Here is a 26,661-nt window from a genome sequence, read left to right as displayed (position 1 = left end):
GATATATTCTTTCACAGAGGAAATCCTATTAAGGTGATTTATATTTTTTTAAAAAGAATGACATTTTCTGTTGCTCTGAGTCATGTCTTATTTAAAAGATCCACTTTGGGGCTGTAATAAAGTGCTGATGAATATGAAATAAAAAAATTAAGACAACTGGTATCAGGACTTTATTAGGCTTTTCACTGGATACAAAGAAACTTTTTTTAACATTAAGAACACAATCTTATCAAAAAAATTTCATTTGCTAAACAGAACTGTAGGCATGTATTTTCTTTACATCACATTTATTAAAGTATCAATGACCAGATCCTAAAAAGAGAAGGCACAGGTCTGTCTCCCGCTGGTGAATTTCTCGTGTCTAATGAAGGAAATGTCACCAGCTCTGCAAATTCCCATCCTTTAGATATGAAGTAAATCAACAGAAATGTGTGAAAGCAGGGGCCATGAGATGGAAATGTTACATTAAGAGATTTGGATTTTCCTATCACTTATATAAATTTCAAGAGAGGAGGCAGCTACCCAAATGTCCTGAAACTCCATCCCCATTCAGACCCTGCCAAGGAGTCACTGTTGGATTCAGAAATATTTGAAAACTCTATTCCAACACATTTTACGCTTTGCAAATTTGTCTAGAAAATGGTCTTAGGTCTCACGGTTCTTACTCTGGGATGGGTCGGGTTTCCAATTCCTTAGAAAAAGTGTTGGTTGTGATAATCTGCTTTGACAAGTCTCTCTGGCAGGTGCAACTTCATTGTCAGGAACTACATTCCCACCTGCTGTCTCTTCCACCCAATCTCCTGAATAGGCACAGACAGAGCTGTGTCCACACCTCGGACACTCCTCTCTTCCTCCAGCAGTCAAGAGAGTTGCTTTCTATGTCAAATTTCCTACAGTTCCATAGATGACCAGGTCTAATCTGATAAAAATCATTTGTGCTAAGTTGTTAATAAGAAGAGTAATGGATTCATTTGTTACCTCTCTGAAAGAAAAAGATAAATTTTTAAAGCGGTCCTGGTACGAATTAGAAGGTACTTCTCTCCAGGGGCATTTTTAATGTATGGGTATGTTTTAAGTTGTCCCAAATTATTGGGGAATGTTACATTAGGGATTAATTGTGGGGAGAGAGACTTGGATCTCACAATGGACAAGTGAATGTGGCATTGATCTTATGAAAGTTCTTGCCTGATTATTCTTCCTGTACTTCAGTTGGCCCTTCCTAACACATTTCTGGGACTTGGCATGGGCCAATATTTTCCTTCATGAGGGGTATTAAGACTACTGATTTTCATGAACTATCTTAACACAGGAGTCTGGAAAGAGGTAGGATGTTATTCCCTATAGGTAGCCCTACTGAAAAAGACAGGATGCATAGGGATTTAAGATTAGAAAAAAATGCAGAAATGCCCAATTAAATGTGAATTTCAGATAAACAATGAATAATTTTTAGTATAAGTACATCTCATAAAATATTGGGAAATATTACTCTAAAAATATTCATGTGTATCTGAGATTTGAGTTTCACTGGGTGTCCAGTATTCTATCTAGCAACCTTAAATATGGGACAAAAATAATTGAAGATGGAGAAAAAGAAAAGAAGGTAGATTAATATCCTGTACCAAGATCCCAGACCTAAAGATTACAGAGTTTTGCTTTGAACATGACCACCAGTGCAGATCCTTAAATTAGTATTTGAATGCACTTAGGCAGATAGCAAAAATTAAGGAGTGTTGCTTCCTGCTTTTTTGCAAAGGGAATCACATTGGTACCACCTAATGTTGATGGGTCTTTCGTGACTCTCACAGAGCCAAGGCAGTTCATTATACTTGAGAAGACTCATTTTTTTTTTTTTAAGTAATGGTTTGGAGAAACATTTTTTTAAGGAAAACTTGGGTTCCCTAAAAATGGATTCCATGAAAAATGGGTTCCATGTTTGGAAGAACAACTTTAGAAGTGTACTGGCTCTCTTGTGGATGGAAATGAGTCTGAATTTAGTATCTTTGCACAGTAATGAAGTTAATAAATTAATTGATGTTTGAAACTTAAAGAGCATTGGGTATTTCACAAGCTACATTATTTGCTTGTGGGAACTCAAATAAGTACTAAAGCACATTCCTCATGTGGTTAAAAAAAGGCCATTTTTAACAAAAACATAATCTCCTTTTAAATTTTAATCCCAAATTGCAACAGTAACAAAAATGTCAATGGATTAAGGCTGGTCATAATGTGCCCTTTTTCTTTAGGATAAGTTTGATTTTGTACAAGATATAGTACACTTACACACACACCACATACAAGCACATACTTCTGACTCATACAGATACACATTTAGAACTAATAACTATAAAAGAGTATCACAAATGAAATAAAAAGTGCACAATTTTCAATAGACTTAACACGTTTTACAAATTCCACAGAACATTTTATCATTGTCATTGGGAAAACAAACAATTTAGAGCATTATTTAAAACCGTATGTAACACAGGAGCCACCAGTAAGTTATGGCAAATACAGCATTCACACCATTGTGTCACTGAAATCTAGTTGAAAAGACTAAAGTGCTATAACATAAAATACTTTTAAAAACCTTGTTTAGCATATCTTGAGGGATACTATGCATTATTTTCTATTAGCGATTCAGAAAGCAGCACTCCACTTGTGAAGCTCTGATCTGGAGAGCAACCAAAGGTCAGAAGTTTGTGTCGCTGGATCATTAAAATTGCAGAACTGAAAAACTCATGAAAACATACATTTCCTGAGACTTCCAACTTTCCGATCTGGAGTCCTAACAGGGAAGATCTTGAATGGGTAACATTGGCTAAAACATCTTAGAGCCTCAAAGAACTTCAAACAACATTAAGAGAAGATGTGTGTTTGCTTGTTTATGATTTATTTTTAAGTTTATCTTTGATTCTCCAGCTCGAAGTGTTACTGACAACATAGTTAAGACTATCACTGCTAGGCATTTCTTATTTATGATGGTCTTATTTTTCACTGGTTTTCTAGTGATTTTTCTCCTCTTAAATATTTAAATATTTGAATTATGTTTGTGCCTACTTATGTAGGAGATATTGATTTTAAGAGTTAAAACTGCAATAGAATCAGGTTGATTGATTAGAGTGGTTTCCACTTGAATAATGTGTGAGATGTTCATACTCTGTGTGTGTGTGTGTGTGTGTGTGTTTCTGTGTGTACACACATAGGTGCATACATACCAAACACTTTATGCTCTAATACATTCACTGTTAGGTGGTGCTCCATGAAAAGTAAGTTTTCCTAGTATGGCTGAAAGTGAATATTGAGGTCATCATATAGAGTATCCTAAGGCTTTTAAAAGATGCCTCCTCATTCTCTGCATTCATATGACTGTGTAGTAATAAGGGAGACATAAAGGATGAAATGGCAGGAGTCATCACCATATTGGGCCTTCAAACCTTCAAAATTACAGACAAGAAAGCAACCAAAAAATGATACTCTTGGCATATTTTCCCTCATCAGTCACTCACCTCTTTGATTTCCTGCTATAATTGGGTAAAAGTTGGATTTTGTTTCTGTTTTTTTTTTTCTTCCTTGCAGGACTAGTGATGGAAAAGTCTTAAGAACTAAGCAAAACAAAATGTGCACCGAGGTGTATCTCCTACCACTTGGGGGTTTATTTGTAGCCCTTGTGCTCAAATGCTCTGGAAACACAATGCATAACTAAGACAAAGGAGCTTAGGCTGATGGTAAACTCTAATCACATCCCACTAGTCCTCACCCCACCTCTTTATTTAAGGCCCACAGCCTGCTCCCCAAGTGTGTTCCAGAGCAGGGCCAATGGACAGAAGACAGCCAAAGGCATCTTCTCTCTATTCTCCTTGCAAAGGAATCCCTTCTAGTGAACTCTCCCTCTAGCTGGAGGACCCAGCGTTCACATCTACCCGTTCCCTCTTTTAGAAATTAAGGCAAGTCCATGTACTCCCAGTGCCTGCTACATATATACTGTATATCCAAATGGAAACCAAACATTGGCTTGGAAATATCTCTTGTCAAACAAGGTCTCTATGTGCAGATTATTAATTGCAATTAAATGCTTTCTCCAGTTGAAAAATTGCACAATTAATCTAATGCTTCAGCATGTTTGTTTTTTTGCAGCACCCAAATGACAAATATGACAAAGCTAAATCTAAGCGAATATTATAAGAAAGCATCTAAGTTCAAGAAAATACAACATAGTTACCTCTATATTTTACTCGTTTTTCATTAATATGTTGAAAGATCTGTTTTCTCATACATTTATAAGTTAAATCCTTGTGTCATTGTAAGTTTGCTTGGCTAAAGGTCCTCCTGAGGGATGAATAATGAATAGTCAGAGAAAACCTGCCCAAAAAACAACTTCACAGGACATTAATTTCAATAAGCTACAGAATCATATTCCATTGCACATAAAGAGCAGGTGAAAGATATAGAAAGACAATAAAACTGCAAGGAGAGAGGAAGCGGAAAGAAAACTATATTTGTAGATAATATTATCTATTCATACAAAAATATTTGAATATAATCAGTTACTCTACTTTCAAAGTTCTCATCAACTCTTTTTCAGACATTGTTAAGGGTTTTGGTCTTAAAACTACAGTATTTAATATCATCAAAGTTTTCACTTGAAAAGAAGAACTGTCACTGTGTCTGTCTGTGACTGTGTGTGTTTGTGTGTATTTGTATCTGTCCTCCTGCAAGGAGTAGGTACAGATTGGTTTATTTTGTTTGTTGATACAAATACACACAACTGGAATGGAGAACATATCTGTTGCATGTATATATGCACGCTACTTGGTCAACAAAACACAGCTGTGTACTTTTCATAAATGTTCTCTTCCATCTAAACAATTTCTCTCCTTTCCCCTCAGTGGTTAATAAATACTATTTTCTGATAATGAGTATGTATAATCTTCTAATAAACTCTTGATCATTTATAATTTTAATGTACATAAACTTGGAATCAAATCCCTTACCTAAGACTCAGAGAGTAAACCACATGTTGTATGTCTAAATTAATTAAAAACTGAGAGCATGCGTTTATTTCTCTATGGTCCCACTTTACATGGATTATGTTGTTTCCCCCCAGCAAACTATTGAGGTGTGATTATTTCTAAACATGAAGATAAAATAATTCAGAATTGTACAAATTTCAGCAAATTTTATATATTTTTATAAATGCCTCAAAATAGTCCTGTGAGGCATATAGGAAAGGGTTATTGTGCTCTTTTAAGGTTATTTGGAGCTGTCAAATATTGCAAAGACACCAAGGGGGAAGCAATGCTTAAAGTTGTATTGCATTTTTCTTCCTATTACATGTGGACTATCACATGGCAGAAGGCAGAAACTTTCTGTGAAACTTTGGCCTCTGCCTCAAAATTAACCCTGGGGTGAGATGGACAGAACCCCAAAGTGATTTTCAAAATCTGCTCAGATCACATATACAATGCACGATACTGGATGCTTGGGGCTGGTGCACTGGAACGACCCAGAGGGATGGAATGGGGAGGGAGGAGGGAGGGGGGTTCGGGATGGGGAATACATGTATACCTGTGGCGGATTCATTTTGATATTTGGCAAAACTAATACAGTTATGTAAAGTTTAAAAATAAAATAAAATTCAAATGCAAAAAAAAAAAAAAAGAATCTCCTGAATTTGCTTCATGGATCCTTGAGAGGTCACAGTCATAGTTTCAAAGACATTGTTCTCATTCATTCTGTGACCCTTCCTTTTTCCTCAACTTTAATTAAAAAAAAACTCAAATTGAAGCTTCTCAGAATATGTTCCTCAAAATTTGGGATGTAGAATGACATGTTGGGAAATCTTAATTTGGTAGGAAAGCTTGCACAATCTTTCTTTCTTTTCTTATTTTAATTTTTTTAGTCAAGTTAATTGTTAGAAGAACTTTTGTAAGTGTTCTTTTCAGAGTTTTCTGAGTTCATTTTTTAAATTTTTTCTTTTATAATTTTACTTTTATTTACTTTTTCATGGAAAGTCATTTTATTTTAAATATAGTGGTGTGTACATGTCGATCCCAAACTCCCAATCTATCTCTCTTGTTCCCACCCTTCCCCCTGTAACCATAAATTCGATCTCTAAGTCTGTGTGCCTTTTTCTGTTTTTTTTTTTTTTTAGTTCATTTGTATCTTTTTTTATTCCACATTTAAGAGATATCAAATGCTATTTGTCTTTTTCTTTCTTATTTTACTCAGTATGATCATCTCCAAGTCCAGCAGAGTTTTCTGACTTTAACACACATAATTTTTCATTTACTGGGCATTTTCAAGACAATATTTAAGAGATTTCTGAATTAAAGTGACATCCATCTCCTCACCACCTCCATTTTTCAATATGGAGTTGGCACTAATAGTTCTTCCACAGAAGTTTTTTATTCGTATTTATAGCTGCCTTCAGTAGAAATACTGTGAAACACTATTGTTTTTAGATGACACAAAATTTACTGATTATGGCCTCCAGTATTACTGATGCAGGGAAATCAATTTGATGCATATTATCTATGACCAAAAGTTAGCAAGATTGCAGGCTACAGAATATTATACCAAATCCTACAAAACAAGTAAATTTTAGTACAACAATGTAATACACATTATGCTGGGCATTCAATTACTTTTAAGTCCCATACAGCATCAGATTAAAAAGAGCGAGCGAGAGAGGGAGCAGAAAGTTTCATTTGGAGGAAAGTGTAGGAGCCCTAAGTTGAAATCAGAAACACAATCAAGTAAACACCCATAAGTTACAAAGACTAATTCTGAAAAACAAAATTTACTAGTCTTTTTTTAATCCCTAACACTAGAAGTAGGTTTTGCTTATCAAATGGGAAATGAAATATTTATAGTAATGAAGAGTACGATAATAATCACTGAAGAAATGGTTTCCCCCTTTCCCACCCACTTTCAGCCCTTATCCCTTCAGAAACTCAGTGGAATAGGAAGATCAGAGTGTTTATAGACAATACATCTAATACAGTGAATCTTCTCCTTCTTATTCACTGATACTCCAAACAGTACCATCAAGTGTTGGCTTCCCCTTCTTCAAAGACATAGTTGAGCTTTATGACAGTGCTGATGAAATCACCAAGTTCTACAAAGTCGGCAGTGACAATATTGATGCCACTCTCTCCTGGCTTCTGCGTGCGGACCCACTGCATCATGGCAGGAAGAGCTCTGAGAAAGGAAAGAAAAAGAGATGTTACAGAAGGAAATATATTATTTTTCAAGCTTGCAATCCCCAGGACTTCCTTTAGTTTTCTAACTTACTAAAATAAATGCCCCAATTACAGATACATAATGGAGAGAAAAAAAAAAAAGAAATGGACGATGGTAAATTCTTAACCTCTTAAGTGACTCTGCAGGAGAAATATAGTCATCCTTGGAGGGTGCCTCAGATGGTAAAGAGTCTGCCTGCAATGCAGGAGACGTGGATTCAATCCCTGGGTCGGGAAGATCCCCTGGAGGAGGAAATGGCTATCCACTCCAGTATCCTTGCTGGAGAATTCCATGGACAGAGAAGCCTGGTGGGCTATAGTCCATGGGATCGCAAACAGTTGGACAAGACCGAGAGACTAACACTTGGAATCCATGAGGGATTTGTGCTAGGAATTACCACAGATACCAAAGTCTATGAAAGCTCAAGTGTCTTACATAAAATGAAGTTGTAAAGTCAGTCCTTTTTATCCATGGTTTCTGCATTCAAGAATTCAACCAACCGAGGATTAATTTTTGTGGATATGGAACCCAAGCATATGGAGGGCTGACTGTAGTTACTATATCAGTCAATACTGGACTCCATCTTTGGAGATCTCAGATGCCATGAGAATTTATAGTGAAATTTCTCCAGTAAGAAAACAACATTCTTGCACTCATTTTCTAGTTTGATATGGTGTGATTGCAAACCCTGGAGAACTATGGGTTAGTGAGGCCAGGGATGAGTATATGCACTTAGCAAACATTTATTACAAACCCACTATTTTCAGGAAATGTGCTAGATATTATAAATGGTCATACTAGTGAAACTCCCTGCATTTAAAGAGTGCATAGTTTGGTGGTGGACAGATGGACAAGGAAGGCAATTTTAATATAGTACAATCAGGGCTCATCCTTTAAACTTATTTACTGATCACCTCTTCTACTCCAGACACCGCTGAAGGCACTCAGAAAACTTGAGTGAGCATGGCAGATAAAAATATCTACCTGGGAGGAGCTTACAGTTTAATAAGGAAAGACAAATAATGAATAATAATCATAAATTAATTACACCATTTGATAGGAAGGAAGAAGTGCTATTAAAATGCAGCTAAAAAGGGAAGATTTGAAGTGTGCAGATAGAGAGGAGTGGAGCAGATCGCAACTTAAAATAGGGTGCTTACACAGGTGCATTGACAAGGGGATATTTGTGCAAGGGTTTGAAGGAGACAAGGGAGTTAGTCACGTAGATAGCCAGGGAAAACATTTCAGCTGCTGCCATAGCCTTAAATGGGTAGCATGCATAAACTTGGTAAAGGAAAGAGGAGACCCTTAAAAGATGAAGTTAGAGGAATAATAAGGAAAGGGGGCGGGGGCAGATGCTGGATGGCACTGTAGGCTATGACAAGGGTTCTGAGTGTTACTTTGAGTGAAATGGGGAGTCTTTGGAAGATCTTGACCAGAATAGTGTTGTGATCTGAATTATAAAAGATGATTCATTACCACAAGAGCACAGTGGAGAGTCACCTAGGCTTGTTTGCAAAATCAGGGTAAACTTTTCAGAACAGCACTCCCTGAATGTTGAGAGATTAGGAAGACTTAGCTGGGTGAAGGTGGGAATGGGGGAGGGAGGATGATGTGGTGTATTTTCAGACAGAGAAAATAGCATTTCTACATTCATTAACAGGGGTATGGTGTGCTTAGGACTAGGGCCTCTGGACAGACAGATCCAGCTATTAATAAGGATGCCATATCCTATGAGAGCACATTGAAGATAAACCACCATGACTTAAGCAGGCAGGAAGGGAGGTTGAGAAAGGGATAAATGAACCGAGGTCTTAGAGATGACAGTGCAATAACAATGAAAGAGTGAGGAAGTCCACGTGAACGTCAAATTCCTGGATGGGATGGAGAGAGAAGGAAAGATACAAAGGTGTGAGTGGAGAGATCGTGATGAAATTAAGAATCTCAAAGAAGCTATAAAATTTAAGGAAGCCTCAAAGTGCTGGAGAAATAAGGGACCAGAAGACAGATGGTTTTCAGACTGTAAATTGACTTAAAGCTGTTAACCAGGGAAATAACATGCTTAGATTTGTGATTCAGAGAGTGCGGTTTGCCTTCAGTGTGAACAAATGCAGAGAAGAAAGCAAGACTAGGATCAGAGCTAACAACCAGAGAGCTGTGGAAGGAATCTAAACCAGAGATAATGGGAACTTACATTGCAGTGGCCACAATAGATGTATTTGAAAGGAACTAAGGAGAAAAGGTGGCACCAGTGGTAAAGAACTCATCTGCCAATGCAGGAGACACAGGAGCTGAGGGTTTGACCCCTGGGTGAGGAAGATCCCCTGGAGGGGGAAATGGAAACCCACACCAGTACTCTTGCCTGGAGCATCCCATGGACAGAGGAGCCTGGTGGTCTATAGTCCATGGGATTGCAGAGTTGAACATGACTGAAGTGACTGAACACACACACACACACACACGGAGATAAAAGGACAACATTTGACTGGTATGGGATTGGATATGATGGAGATGAAGAAAGAGGCCATGAATGCTGCCTAGATTTCTAGCAGTATTCTTGCAGGTGAGCATATCATCTACTAATTTTGGAAGGATAGGACTGAAGGCTTCCCAGTGGATGTACTAAGTTCAGTCCGAGACCTGTTGATTCTGAGGTGACTTTGGGACACGTGAATTCAGATTTCAATTGATTAAGTACAGGTCTAATATATTCAGGACATAGAGCTGGTCAAGGGCTATCACATAAAAATAAAAGAGCTATGAGAGTGGATAAAATTACCTGGGAAGATTGTATAGAGAAGGACGAGAAGAGAAAATCTGAATATCAGCTACATGGGCAGAAAAGTTGATTCAATTAAAAAAGGAAGAATTAGGTATAAAAGTAGGATGAAAATCAGGAGCATATTGTATCATGAAATCAGAAGAAAAGAAAGTCATGCTCCTTTTGGTTTGTGAGGTTGAAGTACAGAATGTAATACAGTGCCTTTATCCAGATCTCATAAAGCACATCTAGCCAAACTTGACCCATCCAGGCAAAACTGAAATAACTGCCTTGGACTACATTAATCCTGCGGGTAACACCTTAAAAATTCTGATCCATGTTTTCCAGCATTTACCTTTGTTTGTTAGATACAGATAGAGGAGAACCCAAAAAGTGCTTCTAAAAGAGGATAGCGTGGACCCATTGCCGTCAGAAAATGGACTGGCAGGTGGAGGAATTTGGTCTTCATAGCAACAGTTTCTGAAGGGAATTCTATCTTGAATTAAAAAACTGTGGATCCCTAGAGCACAGACACAGGGGTTTCAAGTTCATCAGAGAGACAGATGCCACGGCAGTGTGTGTGCAGCCACTCGGGTCTGAATTCCATTACTTTCTCTTCTGGGCTTGCTCGGGCAGATGGCATATCTCTGCTGTGAACACAGTATCACTTTGGTATTTCATAAAAAGCAGACACTCTTTGGAAAAAGTATCAAACCAGTTCATTTCCTGGGAAGATGGTTGCTTAGCAGATACACTCACCTTGAGAGGTGAGAGGTAGTGAAGAGGGATACTGAGGCCAGTGCCAATTCTGTATTAGCTTTAACTGAGTAGTTGGTTTGCCAGATCCCTAGGGTACTAGGTTATGGAAGGTTCTTGAGCAACAAAATTCCCATCTGAGAACCATGACCATCATGAACACAGCAACTCAGATGCCTGCTACTACTCTAAGATTGATATTCCTGGGCCTGAATTTAGAATAACTAATTGTTATCCCCATGGAGAGATGTTAGGAGTGCTCTTCTCTGTTTCGCTATAAAATAGATTACTTTGAGGATTGATGAACTATCATTTTGGAATAGCTTGTAGTCCTCAGGTGAAATGAGTTTTACATTTAAAATGCCGCTTCTCTGAGTCATGGGAATATTTTTCTTTTTCTGTTCAGATATACTTTTTTCAAGTCAATATGATACCAAAAACAAAATAAGCAATAATGCCAAATTGAATCTCAAATACTCAGATGGACTTAAGTAGAATTATGTTAAACAAAAAGACTCAGTGTTCTAGATTAAAACAAACAAATGCTGTTGAAGTTACAATAATTATTTAGAGTGGCATTTCTTAAACTTTTAAAATTCTTTTCCCACCATAGAACCTTTAAAAATATTTTCCTTCCTCACTTTCTTTCTCAATAAAGTTTTAATACCACAGATAGACTTTAAATATGTTTATATATTGTTTGTATATTCCTGTACTTTTTACATAAAAAGAGCACATGTTTTATTTGCCCTCCTGAGAATCAATTCTTATATTAGATAAATAAATTGAAAAGCCTACTCTGGTGGTAATAAAATATTGTCTCAAAGCAATAATATTCACTGTATAAGACAAATTGGTTAATAAAGACCTACTATATAGTACGGGGAACTCTGCTCAATCCTTAATAATCTAAATGGGAAAAGGATTTGAAAAAGAATAGGTGCATGTATATGTATGGGCTTCCCAGGTGGCACTAGTGGGAAAGAACCCATCTGCCGATGAGGAGACATATAAAAGACAGGGGTTTGACCCCAGGGTCAGGAAGATCCCTGGGAGGAGGACATGGCAGCCCACTGCAGTATTCTTGCCCAGAGAATCCCATGGACAGAGGAGCCCAACAGGCCACAGTCCATAGGGTAGCAAAGAGTAGGACATGACTAAAGAGACTTAGCACACAAACGTATAACTGAATCACTTTGCTGCTGTACACCTGAAACTAACAAAACATTGTTAATCAACTATACTCCAATATAAAATTTAAAAAAATAATTAAAGAAAAAACAAACTGGTTAAACTTTAATGTTTTAAAATCACCCATTCATTTATTTGGAATTCCCTGATAGCTCATTTGGTAAAGAATCCGCCTATAATGCAGGAGACCCGGGTTCGATTCCTGGGTCAGAAAGATCCACTGGAGAAGGGATAGGCTACCCACTCCAGTATTCTTGTGCTTCCCTTGTGGCTTACCTGGTAAAGAATCTGCCTGCGATGGGGGAGACCTGGGTTCGATCCCTGGGTTGGGAAGATCCCCTGGAGAAAGGAAAGGCAACCCACTCCAGTATTCTGGCCTGGAGAATTCTGTGGACTGTATAGTCCATGGGATCTCAAAGGATCGATCATGACTGAGCCACTTTCACTTTCATTCATTCATTCAACAAAGATATATTGTACCTGCAGAAGACAGTGTTCTAGGTATAGCTCCTTAGAGCATTTTGGGGTTTGAACCTTTCTCACCTCTCTCTAAGAAAACATTGCTGTAGCCCTGCCCGCACACTCTTCTTCTGTGACTTTTCTACACTGCAGCCACAATAACCTTTCTTAGAACTGAATGCATTATTCTCCTACATGAACAACTGCAGTCTCCTCTCATCGAGAAGATACGCTCAGTTTTGAATCAGTCAGGGTGAGTCCCTGCAGCCTCCCTCACACACTCACCACACACACACCTCTCTTCAGCCTCTGGGCTAATTTGTTCTCTGGTAATACTGAAATTCTTGTGTTCTCCCAAACACATCCTGTGGTTTCATGCCTCAGTTTTTTTTTCAAGACTTCTGTCTATATGAAATACCATTCCTTCTTCAGTACCCTTCCTGGTCTAACTTCCACTTGCCCTTCAAGACTTGGCTGAGGCAGTATTTCCATCCTTTCAGTTCAAATCTGGGTGAAGAGCTCTCTTCTTGATGCTTTATACTCCTCAAGCACAGTCTCTAACTATATATTGCACGTGGCATTCAGATGTTCCACTTCCATGCCTATTTCTAGCAGTGCTTGTACCCTTTTCAAAAAACAAAAATCATATTGTAGTCATCAATAGATCCTCTGTACCTACCACAATCCCTGGACCCCAAAAGGAAAATAGCACATTTATTGAACTCAGATATTGAACTAGAAATCCTGGTCCCAGCTGTCTCAAAGTCCAACAAGCAAAGTGGAGGTGAACCAATAATGATAATACAATATGGTACAACAGACATGGGCATAGGAGTCTATGGGAGCATGTAGGTAAAACAATTTATTTCACTTGGGAGAAATTTAAGCAATGCATCACAAAATAGGTGACATGCTGAGCTTGGTCAAGATTCTTTAGATAAAGAAGCCAAGTATTTCAAGAAAAAGGAACAGCACATCCAGTCGAACATGGATTGTAGAGTAGATCACCAGAACTTACTTGTATAACTCAAACTTTGTACGTTTTACTCATTACTTAATTTCTCCGTCTCTCCAGCTCCTGGTAAACACCATTCTATTCTCTGCTTCTATGAAACTGACTATTTTTTGATTCCACATAGAAATGAGATTACACAGTATTTATCTTTCTGTGTCTGGCTTATTTCACTTAGCATAATGCCCTCCTAACAAAACAGTACTGTATCCTAAAATTTGCTAAGAAGGTAGATTCTATGTTAAGTACTCTTACCACACATATACATAAAAAATAATAAACATAATAAATGGTGCAGGAAGAAATTTTGAGAGTAGATGGGTATGTTTATGGCCTTAATGGTGATGGTTTCATGGGTATACATACTTATCTCCAAACTCATCGAGTTATATATTAAATATGTATACCAATTTTATCTATCAGACCTCGATAAAGTGTTTTGTTTTTAAGTATATGGGTATGAAAGAGATGGCATGATTAAGAAGGATGAGGTGACCAGAGAGTAGGTGCCACAGTGTGGGGACACTAGAGGGGTGACTGGAGAAGGGGAGGAACAGGAAGGTGTTTGGGACGGATTGTTAGGGGCCTCCTTTGACCTTGCACTCATCTCACATGCTAGTAAAGTAATGCTCAAAATTCTCCAAGCCAGGCTTCAGCAATATGTGAACCATGAACTTCCTGATGTTCAAGCTGGTTTTAGAAAAGGCAGAGGAACCAGAGACCAAATTGCCAACATCTGCTGGATCATAGAAAAAGCAAGAGAGTTCCAGAAAAACATCTATTTCTGCTTTATTGACTATGCCAAAGCCTTTGACTCTGTGGATCACAAGAAACTGTGGAAAATTCTGGAAGAGATGGGAATACCAGACCACCTGACCTACCTCTTGAGAAACCTATATGCAGGTCAGGAAGCAACAGTTAGAACTGGACATGGAACAACAGACTGGTTCCAAATAGGAAAAGGAGTCTGTCAAGGCTGTATATTGTCACCCTGTTTATTTAACTTCCATGCAGAGTACATCATGAGAAACGCTGGACTGGAAGAAACACAAGCTGAAATCAAGATTGCCGGGAGAAATATCAATAACCTCAGATATGCAGATGACACCACCCTTATGGCAGAAAGTGAAGAGGAACCAAAAAGCCTCTTGATGAAAGTGAAAGTGGAGAGTGAAAAAGTTGGCTTAAAGCTCAACATTCAGAAAACGAAGATCATGGCATCCGGTCCCACCACTTCCTGGGAAATAGATGGAGAAACAGTGGAAACAGTGTCAGACTTTATTTTTCTGGGCTCCAAAATCACTGCAGATGGTGACTGCAGCCATGAAATTAAAAGACGCTTACTCCTTGGAAGGAAAGTTATGACCAACCTAGATAGCATATTCAAAAGCAGAGACATTACTTTGCCAACAAAGGTTCGTCTAGTCAAGGCTATGGTTTTTCCTGTGGTCATGTATGGATGTGAGAGTTGGATTGTGAAGAAGGCTGAGTGCCGAAGAATTGATGCTTTTGAACTGTGGTGTTGGAGAAGACTCTTGAGAGTCCCTTGGACTGCAAGGAGATCCAACCAGTTCATTCTGAAGAAGATCAGCCCTGGGATTTCTTTGGAAGGAATGATGCTAAAGCTGAAACTCCAGTACTTTGGCCACCTCATGCAAAGAGTTGACTCATTGGAAAAGAGTCTGATGCTGGGAGGGATTGAGGGCAGGAGGAGAAGGGGATGACAGAAGATGAGATGGCTGGATGGCATCACTGACTCGATGGACGTCTCAGTGAACTCCGGGAGTTGATGATGGACAGGGAGGCCTGGTGTGCTGTGATTCATGGGGTCACAAAGAGTCGGACACGACTGAGCGACTGATCTGATCTTGACCTGTGGAGTCAGAGCTTCCCCTTACCCGCTCTCAGGTTTGTTCTTGATTTCGTCCAAAGAAGAGTTCTTTGATTTTCTCACGCAAATAAGAATCTAATATTAATTCCATAGTAAGTCTACTGCCTAATGACACTGAAACTAGTATTCAAGACCTCAGGAAGTTTCCTTAGGAAGTTCTCAGATTGCTATGAGATTTTAAAAAGCCTTCATTCACTCACTCATTCATTCATCACATTAGCTCCACCATTATAACCAAAAAGTTGCTAGCAGAAATTTGAATAGCATTCGCTAATATTATGAATGAAAATATTTCTTAGTGAAATTATGCAGCCTGAAGAGATGACTAAATTCTCTTTGAATCTGTATGTTAATATTTCAGGATCTATTTATGGAATAGTCTCTTTTGGTTTCCTATAGTCACATAGAAAAATGTGACTATGCAAATATTGCAGTGCTATCTTTAAATGCCTCTCTTTTTCTTAATCTCTCATTTTCATTAGATTCTGGATTTATACTGTGGATTTACACTGCTTATTCACAAGAGCTCACTGACTACCAGGAGAATCACATCACTTCAAGATAAATAAAAATATACATAAAATCATAGTCCTAATGTTAAACATAGAGCCAGATCATTTCTGCTCAAGTCTCAGCATCAGCATTAATTATGAGCAAGCTGATTAACACTCTAAGCCTCAGTTTTACCATCTATCAAATGGGCGTATTAATGAGGATTGAAGTAGTTAGTGCATATAAAGTGCTTAGATGAATGCCTAGCTCTCTATATGTGGCAATGTATTGAATATTCACTGAATTACAACCAAGGCAATGCTCTGCTCCAGAGTCTCAAAGAAGGAAGTCAGCAGGGAATTCTGAGAGCAGCATTCAGCCACAGTACAGGGGGATGTAAAAATGAGCCTATGGGATTTTTTTCCCCCAACATTCACCATTTTCTAACAATGACAGAAAGCAGGTGGGGGAGATGGCCTGGTGTAAAAGGGCAAGACTGGTGATGAGACTTGAGGGAAGTATCCTTGAAAGTGTTTTCTTTGGGGCACACAATTATAGGAAAAAAACAAAGTACACTTTCCCAATCATAGATTCTAATTTAGGTTAGCAAAAGAACAGATCCAGAACCAAAATTTGGTACAGGAAGCCTCACGGCTCTTCTCCGGAATATGGAGCTCTCCTGAGGAAAGGCATCTTTAGACAGATTGCAGCCTCCTTGGAAACAGGCAAGTCTACAGGAATCAGAAAACCTTCCTCCAAGGAAGCAATGGGAGGAGAGCGATGTGGGAGCCAGAGGCCTTCTCATGTGCTGGCTTTGAGAACTGATTTTGAAAAGACTTAAAGGAAAAAATAAAGAAATTGGAGGTGCTAAGTTCAGTAACCCTCGATGTGCTGACCTTGACTTATTAATTCATGTGAGCTTCCTATTTAGGGTGCTTCAATCACCGCTTTTAGCACAAAGATAAAACTTCTTAACTGTTCTATTGTTAGAACAATGGCCGGCGGCTCCTGTAGTCTCACTTCTGTCGCTCTTCCCCACTGAATTCTAGACACAGCCTCAGTCTTGCTTATCTTGACCAGACTAATTTTCCCCAGGGAATTTTGTAAATGCTGTTTGATTGTTGTTAGTTTGCTATTTTGGTTTTTTTTTTCACCAAGAATACCTTATCTTTCCTGCCTCTTAACTTGATCAACTCACTCACTTCACTTTCAGGAGATAGTTTAAATGTCACTGCTTCAAAGCACTAGACAAAATTGTAATTATATTTATGTGTTTGATCAGTACCTCTCTCCGATTAGACAGCAATGACTTTGAGGACAAAGATTCTCTGTTTTCCTACTGTTTTAGCCCAAGTGCTTAGCATAGCACCTGGCATAGACTAAGTACTCAATAAATACATATTGAATAAATAGGTTTTATTTTTAGAAATACCTTTCAAAGGATAAAGTTTATTAGAATTAAACTTAATCAGATTTCTTTATGTACTATCAATTTATTATTAAATTATTAGTTTTAATTTCTTCTCATTTAATTAGATTTAAATGTGTTAGGAATCCATGTCAAATTCATATTCAAGTGTGTGTGTGTGCGTGTGTGTGTGTGTATGTGTATACATAATACTTTTACAACAAATGCATTTTATATATACTTCTCTAAATTCTCTAAACTTCTGTATTTTGTGGTTATGAATGAACAATTGTGGATAATAAAACACATGCATCTTTCAGTGAATTTTATTAGAATATATTTAAGCTTCAATGAAATGTTTCTTTTGTTGAAATGAATAGAATCTCTGAATTAAATTATTAATTTTTACAGAAAGTACAGGAAATGGCAACCCATTCCAATATTCCTGCCTGGAGAATTTCGTGGACAGAGGAGTTTGGATGGCTACTGGCCATGGGGTTGAAAAGAGTCAGACACAACTGAGTGACTCTCTCTCACACACACACACACACCATTTTTACAGAACTCTCTGATGCCCTTGGAAATAAAGATTACAATGAAAATGTCAGAGTCTTGTTACTGCCTTTCCCAAACCCAGCCTCTGCTGAGAAATGGAGGCCTCCCTGATCTGCAAAATTTAAAATAATGATAACAGGTCTTTCCTCCCCTGGGCAACTGAGTCACCCAGGACCAACTAATTAAAATCAAGTCGGACATATTTTAAAATGTGATTTCTTGTCAATCTGGCCATTTCTAAAAGCTTAGAAATTTCACTTGAAAATGTAAAGAGAAAGATGAAACAAAAATAAACTCTTTCCCCAAAAGGTTGGCATTTCATGCACTGAATCATACAGTGATAAAAGGCAAGGCCTTTGCTTCTGTAGGTTTAAATCCCAGACAGGGCTTCAAAACAACCTCAGGTAGACATATCATGCAAAGACGGAAACAATAAAGGACCGAACTGGTATGAACCTAACAGAAGCAGAAGATAATAAGACGAGATGGCAAGAATACACCGAAGAACTATACAGAAAAGATTTTGATGACTCAGATAACCACGATGGTGTGATCACTCACCTAGAATCAGAAACCCTGAAGTGTGAAGTCAAGTGGGCCTTAGGAAGCATCACTACAAACAAAGCTAGTGCATGTGATAGAATTCCAGCTGAGCTATTTCAAATCCTAAAAGATGATGCTGTGAAAGTGCTGCACTCAATATGCCAGCAAATTTGGAAAACTCAGCAGTGGCCACAGGACTGGAAAAGGTCAGTTTTCATTCCAATCCCAAAGAAAGGCAACACCAAAGAATGTTCGAACTACTGCACAATGGCACTCATCTCATTCGCTAGCAAAGTAATGCTCAAAATTCTCCAAGCCAGGCTTCAACAGTACGTGAACTGAAAACTTCCAGATGTTCAAGCTGGATTTAGAAAAGGCAGAGATCAAATTGTCATTATCTGTTGGATCATCGAAAAAGCAAAAGAGTTCCAGAAAAACATCTACTTCTGCATTATTGATATGCCAAAGCCTTTGACTGTGTGGATCACAACAAACTGGAAAATTCTTGAAGAGATGGGAATACCACCTTACCTCACTCCTGAGAAATCTGTATGCAGGTCAAGAAGCAACAATTAGAACTGGACGTGGAACAACAGACTGGTTCCAAATTGGGAAAGGAGTATGTCCAGGCTGTATATTGTCACCCTATTTATTTAACTTCTATGCAGATTCCCTGGGTCGGGAAGATCTCCTGGAAAAGGAAATGGCAACCCATTCCAGCACTCTTGCCTGGAAAATGTTATGGCCAGAGGAGTCTGGTAGGCTACAGTCCATGGGGTCGCAAAGAGTCAGACACAACTGAGCGACTGAACTGAACTGAGACAGACAGGTGTGTCTCAGAGACGGTAACCTGCATGAAGAGCACAGGAGCTGCTATCACACCAGGAATATTGGAGGGCTGAGTGACACTCGCCTTCACCCTAACCATTCAAGCTGCTTCCAGTTTTCAAAGGGACAGATTCCAAGTCCTCAGGAAGACAGGGGAACCATCTCCCCTTCCTCCCTTGCCTGGAAGCTTGTTAGTTTAATTTGCTTTTGTGTTTGTTTAACAAAAAGTAATGCAGTAAAATCAAAGCAAAAGATGCCATCCGTTTCATTTGATGATGGCAACTGCAGCCCTTTTTTTATTGTAGCAGGGAAGAAAACCATTAAAAAGCCATTTTCAATTAAAATAAGATCATATAAACTGCAAGAAGAAGGGCGTTTAGAGTTCCCAAAGTGTGCTGTGTCCTCAGGAGCATCGTTCACTCCAGTCCCTGTTTCAGAAGAAGTCATAAACCAGAAAAACGAATGTGAGCATGGTCAGCCCTCAGTGGAGCCCCAGATGCCGGGGGACTATTCTGTCTGCTGATTTTCTAAAGGAGAGAAGGAAGAAAGAAAGCTTTGTACACTCTAGACAAAGAGTCCCTTCAGTGTATTGATAAGATTTAGATTGCCAGGAGGCAGACAGTGGGTTTTCTTTCAAGGGTAGTATCTCAATATAATGAAGACTTGTGTGTGGGATCAAGTATTCTCACCTCACAGACTCTTCCTGGGAACCACACAGCCCCTCATTCAATGCCAATGCTTGGGGGAATTCAGGGACTCAAAGCTCAGAAGAGATTTACTTTATTCAAAGTTTACAGTTTCTATTTATTGGCACCCGCCTGTCCTTTCTCCCCTTTGGAAAGATTTCCATTTGCAAAGAAAAAGCTGCAGCTGAATTTGTGCAGAAAGGAAGTTTTAGCGTTTCTGATTTTGCCTGGAACAAATACATCAAGGACTATCTAGGTTTATCCTTTCATTCTAAACCATTCCCAACTTGGGATTCCAGGATCTCAGGATAGCAGAGATAGTAATGTCAAAAGCCACGAAAGAAATTGGTCACACATGAACTGTGGTCACACACATTCACTGAAATGTTGCCCTTTACTATTGGCAGAATCATTTTATCAGTTCAGATTTACTATTGACTATTTGTGGTTTTCCAAGGCAAACCATTCAATATCACAGTAATCCAGGTCTATGCCCCAACCAGTAACGCTGAAGAAGCTGAAGTTGAATGGTTCTATGAAGACCTACAAGACCTTTTAGAACTAACACCCAAAAAAGATGTCCTTTTCATTATAGGGGACTGGAATACAAAAGTAGGAAGTCAAGAAACACCTGGAGTAACAGGCAAATTTGGCCTTGGAATACAGAATGAAGCAGGGCAAAGACTAATAGAGTTTTGCCAAGAAAATGCACTGGTCATAACAAACACCCTCTTCCAACAACACAAGAGAAGACTCTGTACATGGACATCACCATATGGTCAACACCGAAATCAGATTGATTATATTCTTTGCAGCCAAAGATGGAGAAGCTCTATACAGTCAGCAAAAACAAGACCAGGAGCTGACTGTGGCTCAGACCATGAACTCCTTATTGCCAAATTCAGACTGAAATTGAAGAGAGTAGGGAAAACCACTAGACCATTCAGGTATGACCTAAATCAAATCCCTTATGATTATACAGTGGAAGTGAGAAATAGATTTAAGGGCCTAGATCTGATAGAGTGCCTGATGAACTATGGAATGAGGTTCATGACATTGTACAGGAAACAGGGATAAAGACCATCCCCATGGAAAAGAAATGCAAAAAAGCAAAATGGCTGTCTGGGGAGGCCTTACAAATAGCTGTGAAAAGAAGAGAAGCGAAAAGAAAAGGAGAAAAGGAAAGATATAAACATCTGAATGCAGAGTTCCAAAGAATAGCAAGAAGAGATAAGAAAGCCTTCTTCAGCGATCAATGCAAAGAAATAGAGGAAAACAACAGACTGGGAAAGACTAGGGATCTCTTCAAGAAAATCAGAGATACCAAAGGAACATTTCATGCAAAGATGAGCTCGATAAAGGACAGAAATGGTATGGACCTAACAGAAGCAGAAGATATTAAGAAGAGATGGCAAGAATACACAGAAGAACTGTACAAAAAAGATCTTCACGACCCAGATAATCACGATGGTGTGATCACTGACCTAGAGCCAGACATCGTGGAATGTGAAGTCAAGTGGGCCTTAGAAGGTATCACTATGAAAAAAGCTAGTGGAGGTGATGGAATTCCAGTTGAGCTATTCCAAATCCTGAAAGATGATGCTGTGAAAGTGCTGCACTCAATATGCCAGCAAATTTGGAACACTCAGCAGTGGCCACAGGACTGGAAAAGGTCAGTTTTCATTCTGATCCCAAAGAAAGGCAATGCCAAAGAATGCTTAAACTACTGCACAATTGCACTTATCTCACAGGCTAGTAAAGTAATGCTCAAAATTCTCCAAGCCAGGCTTCAGCAATATGTGAACCATGAACTTCCTGATGTTCAAGCTGGTTTTAGAAAAGGCAGAGGAACCAGAGACCAAATTGCCAACATCTGCTGGATCATAGAAAAAGCAAGAGAGTTCCAGAAAAACATCTATTTCTGCTTTATTGACTATGCCAAAGCCTTTGACTGTGTGGATCACAAGAAACTGTGGAAAATTCTGCAAGAGATGGGAATACCAGACCACCTGATCTGCCTCTTGAGAAAATGTATGCAAGTCAGGAAGCAACAGTTAGAACTGGACATGGAACAACAGACTGGTTCCAAATAGGAAAAGGAGTCCGTCAAGGCTGTATATTGTCACCCTGTTTATTTAACTTCCATGCAGAATACATCATGAGAAACGCTGGACTGGAAGAAACACAAGCTGGAATCAAGATTGCCAGGAGAAATATCAATAACCTCAGATATGCAGATGACACCACCCTTATGGCAGAAAGTGAAGAGGAACTCAAAAGCCTCTTGATGAAAGTGAAAGTGGAGAGTGAAAAAGTTGGCTTAAAGCTCAACATTCAGAAAACGAAGATCATGGCATCCGGTCCTACCACTTCCTGGGAAATAGATGGGGAAACAGTGGAAACAGTGTCAGACTTTATTTTTCTGGGCTCCAAAATCACTGCAGATGGTGACTGCAGCCATGAAATTAAAAGACGCTTACTCCTTGGAAGGAAAGTTATGACCAACCTAGATAGCATATTCAAAAGCAGAGACATTACTTTGCCAACAAAGGTTCGTCTAGTCAAGGCTATGGTTTTTCCTGTGGTCATGTATGGATGTGAGAGTTGGACTATGAAGAAGGCTGAGCGCCGAAGAATTGATGCTTTTGAACTGTGGTGTTGGAGAAGACTCTTGAGAGTCCCTTGGACTGCAAGGAGATCCAACCAGTCCATTCTGAAGGAGATCAGCCCTGGGATTTCTTGGAAGGAATGATGCTGAAGCTGAAACTCCAGTACTTTGGCCACCTCATGCAAAGAGTTGACTCATTGGAAAAGAGTCTGATGCTGGGAGGGATTGAGGGCAGGAGGAGAAGGGGATGACAGAAGATAAGATGGCTGGATGGCATCACTGACTCGATGGATGTGAGTCTGAGTGACCTCCAGGAGTTGATGATGGACAGGGAGGCCTGGCGTGCTGCAATTCATGGGGTTGCAAAGAGTCGGACACGGATGAGCGACTGATCTGATCTGATCTGATTTGTGGTTTATTGGAAGTTCTATGGGAATTCTGCATGCTTTTAATTTTAACAATGGAGATATGTTATTAGTTATAAAATGTACATTTATTAAGAGAAGATGGTTCTGTGAGGGGAAATGGTATACAAGACTATTTTCTAAAATTGAAGTGTAGCTGATGTATAATATTATATAAGTTACAGGTGTACAATATAGTGATTCACAGTTTTTCAGGGTTATACTCCATTTACGGTGGTGGTTTAGTCACTAAGTCATTTCCAACTCTTGCAACCCCCTGGACTGTAGCCCTTCAGGCTTCTCTGCCCATGGGATTTCCCAGGCAAGAGTACTGGGTTCAGTTTCCATTTCCTTCTCCAGGGAACCATCCCAACCCAGGGGTCAAACCCACATCTCCTGCATTGCAGGTGGATTCTTTAACTGAGCCACCAGGGAAGCCCATCCTCCATTTATAGTTATTACTGAACAATGGCTACCTTTCCTGTGTTGTACAATATATCCTTGTAGCTTATATTATACATAGTAGTTTGCCCTTCTTACTCTCCCACCTCTATATTGCTCCTCTCCCCTTACTTCTCCCCACTGGTAGCCACTAGTCTGTTCTCTATATCTGTGAGTCTGCTCCTTTTTTATTATATCCAGTAACTTGTGTTTTTTAGATTCTATATATGAATGAAATCATACAGTATTTGTCTTTCTTTGTTTTATTTACCTCACTTAGCACAATACTCTCTAAGTCCATTCATGTTGTTGCAAATGGAAAAAATTGCATTCTTTTTCATGGCCAAGTAGTGTTTAGTTCCACCAAAAAGGACAGAAATGGAAAGGACCTAACAGAAGCAGAAGACACTAACAAGGGGTGGCAAGAATACACAGAAGAATTATACAAAAAAAAGGCCTTAATAACCTGGATAACCATGATGATGTGGTCATTCACTTAGATACAGACATCCTGGAGTCTGAAGTCAAGTGGACCTTAGGAAGCATTACTATGAACCAAGCTAGTGGAGGTGATGGAATTCCAGTTGAGCTATTTCAAATCCTAAAAAATAATGCTTTGAAAGTTCTGCACTCAATATGCCAGCACATTTGGAAAATTCAGCAGTGGCCACAGAGCTGGAAAATGTCAGTTTTCATTCCAACCTCAAAGAAGGGCAATGCCAAAAAATGTTCAAACTATTATACAATTGCACTCACTTCACATGCTAGCAAGGTAATTCTCAAAATCCTTCAAACTAGGCTTCAAAAGTACATGAACTGAGATCTTCCAAATGTTCAAGCTGGATTTAGAAAAGGCAGAGGAACCAGAGATCAAATTGCCAACATTCACTGGATCATAGAAAAAGCAAGATTATTCCAGATAAACATCTACTTCTGCTTCATTGATGATGCTAAAGCCTTTGACTGTGTGGATCACAACAAACTGTGGAAAAATCTTCAAGAGATGGGAATACCAGGCCCCCTTACTTGCCTCCTGAGAAATCTGTGTGAAAGTCAAGAAGCAATAGTTAGAACTGGACATGGAACAATAAACTTGTTCAAAAGTGGGAAAGGAGTATATCAAGGCTGAATATTATGACCCTGCTTATTTAATTTCTATGCAGAGTATATCATGCAAAATGCTGGGCTGGATGACTCACAAGCTGGAATCAAGATTGCCAGAAGAAACATCAACAGCCTCAGATTTGCAGATGATACCACTCTAATGGCAGAAAGTGAAGAGGGACTAGGGAGCCTCTTGATGAGGGTGAGAGAGGTGAGTGAAAAAGCTGGCTTGAAACTTAACATTCTAAAAATGAAGATCATACCACCCAGTCCATAACTTCATGGCAAATAGAAGGGGGGAAAGTGGAAGTAGTGACAGATTTTCTTTTCTTGGGCTCCAAAATCACTGTAGAGGGCCACTGTAGCCATGAAATTAAAAGATGCTTGCTCCTTGGAAGGAAAGCTATGACAAACTTAGACAGTATATTAAAAAGTAGGGACATCACTTTGCCAACAAAGGTCTGTCCTATCAAAGATATGGTTTTTCCAGTAGTCGTGTGGACATGAGAACTGGACATAAAGAAGGCTGAGTGCCAAAGAACTGACGCTTTTGAATTGTGGTGCTGTAGAAGACTCATGAGAGTTCCTTGGACTGCATGGAGATCAAACTAGTCAATTCTAAAGGAAATTCAATCCTGAATATTCACTGGAAGGACTGATACTGAAGCTGAATATTCAATACTTTGGCCACCTGAAAGAAAATGCTGCCTCACTAGAAAAGACCCTGATGCTGTGAAAGACTGAGGGCAGAAGGAGAAGGGGGTGACAGAGGATGAGATGGTTGGATGCCATCACTGACTCAATGGACTTGAGTTTTAGCAAGCTCTGGGAGATAGTGAAGGACAGGGAAGCCTGGCTTGCTGCAGTCGGTGGGATCACAAACAGTTGGACAAGATTTAGGGACTGAACAACAACAATGACATATTCCATTGAATATACACCACATCTTCTTTATCCATCCATCTGTAGAGATTCTTGATGATGAAATCCTGAAAACTATTGGTCCTCATTATGTTCATATATTCCCTCTCAGTTTTAACAAATTTTACTGGGTACCAAGCATGTGGCATTTGCTGAGGTGGGTACAGGGATGAATCCAACACGGTCCCTGCCTTAATTATGGGACTAATTCTGGAAATACCTGAATTGTTATGAATAGAAATTGCTTAATTGCTCTGAATAGACTTGCATGAAAACATTGGACAATAATGTCCATGTAGCCTCGTTCAGCCTCATGAACTGGCTGCTGGCCTGTTTCTTAGCACACTTTACAATTCCAAATGGAAATAGTTTATGGAATCTTATAAATTCATAAGGCTAAGTAAACTCTACTCTTTAAGGATTCATAAGTGAGTTAAGTGAGTATTTATCAAGTTTTGATGCTGCTGCTGCTAAGTCACTTCAGTCGTGTCCAACTCTGTGAGACCCCATAGACAGCAGCCCACCAAGCTCCTCCATCCCTGGGACTCTCCAGGCAAGAATGCTGGAGTGAGTTGCCATTTCCTTCTCCAATAAAAATGAAAAGTGAAAGTGAAGTTGCTCAGTCGTGCTGACTCTTAGCGACTCCATGGACTGTAGCCTACCAGGCTCCTTGGTCCATGGGACCCTCCACGCAAGAGTACTGGAGTGGGATGCCATTTCCCTCTCCTCAAGTTTTGATGAACTGCCTATAATCAATACAGTGGCAGTAAAAAAGAATAAGAGCTTTAGAATTAGACAGAGCCTTGTTTGAGTTACTAATAATATGTGACCTTGAGAAAGGCTGTGTAATCTCCTGATGCTCAATTTCTTCACTGCAAATGGGGATAAACATGGTATGTAAATCCTAGGATTTTCACAAGAATAAAACAAAGCAATACAAGATGGACAGGTGGTAGAAAATAGACATTAAGAGAGAGGGCTTTGAAGAAGACTGAGTTCATATCCTGACACTCTCACTTCCATTTGTGTAACTTTAGTCAAGTCACCTAAACTTTTCTAGCTTCAGCTTCCTCATTTGTGAAAGGGAATGAAAAGAGTAAATTAAGTGAAAGTGTTAGTCACTTAGTTGTGTCTGACTCTTTGTGACCCTATTTTCTTTGTAACCTGCCAGGCTCCTCTGTCCATGGGATTTTCCAGGCAAGAATACTGGAGTGGGTTGCCATTTCCTTCTCCAAGAAGCATAAATTAATGTGGAGGTTAAATAGAACAACATTAAAAAAACATTTAATATAATACTTGAGATATAAGAACTCAATAAATGACGGCTGTTAGTCTAGTCTTAGTGTTCATGCTTGAAGT

At 39.1% G+C, this 26,661-nt stretch overlaps 1 protein-coding gene across 1 annotated transcript in view; it reads right to left on the bottom strand.

Moving 5' to 3' along the window:
• Positions 1–161: 161 nt before the first annotated feature.
• Positions 162–26,661, bottom strand: part of PLCXD3 (phosphatidylinositol specific phospholipase C X domain containing 3) — a 206,804-nt gene continuing 180,304 nt past the window's right edge. The window contains exon 3 of the mRNA XM_055554670.1: positions 162–7,200. Coding sequence (XP_055410645.1) covers positions 7,047–7,200 — 154 coding nt within the window. The 3' untranslated portion in view covers positions 162–7,046. The remainder of the gene's footprint in view (positions 7,201–26,661) is intronic.

This window comes from Bubalus kerabau, chromosome 18, assembly GCF_029407905.1.
Source record: "Bubalus kerabau isolate K-KA32 ecotype Philippines breed swamp buffalo chromosome 18, PCC_UOA_SB_1v2, whole genome shotgun sequence".
Lineage (NCBI taxonomy): Eukaryota > Metazoa > Chordata > Mammalia > Artiodactyla > Bovidae > Bubalus > Bubalus kerabau.
Note: the sequence above shows the minus strand (reverse complement) of the source record. Positions and strands in the feature narration are given on the sequence as shown.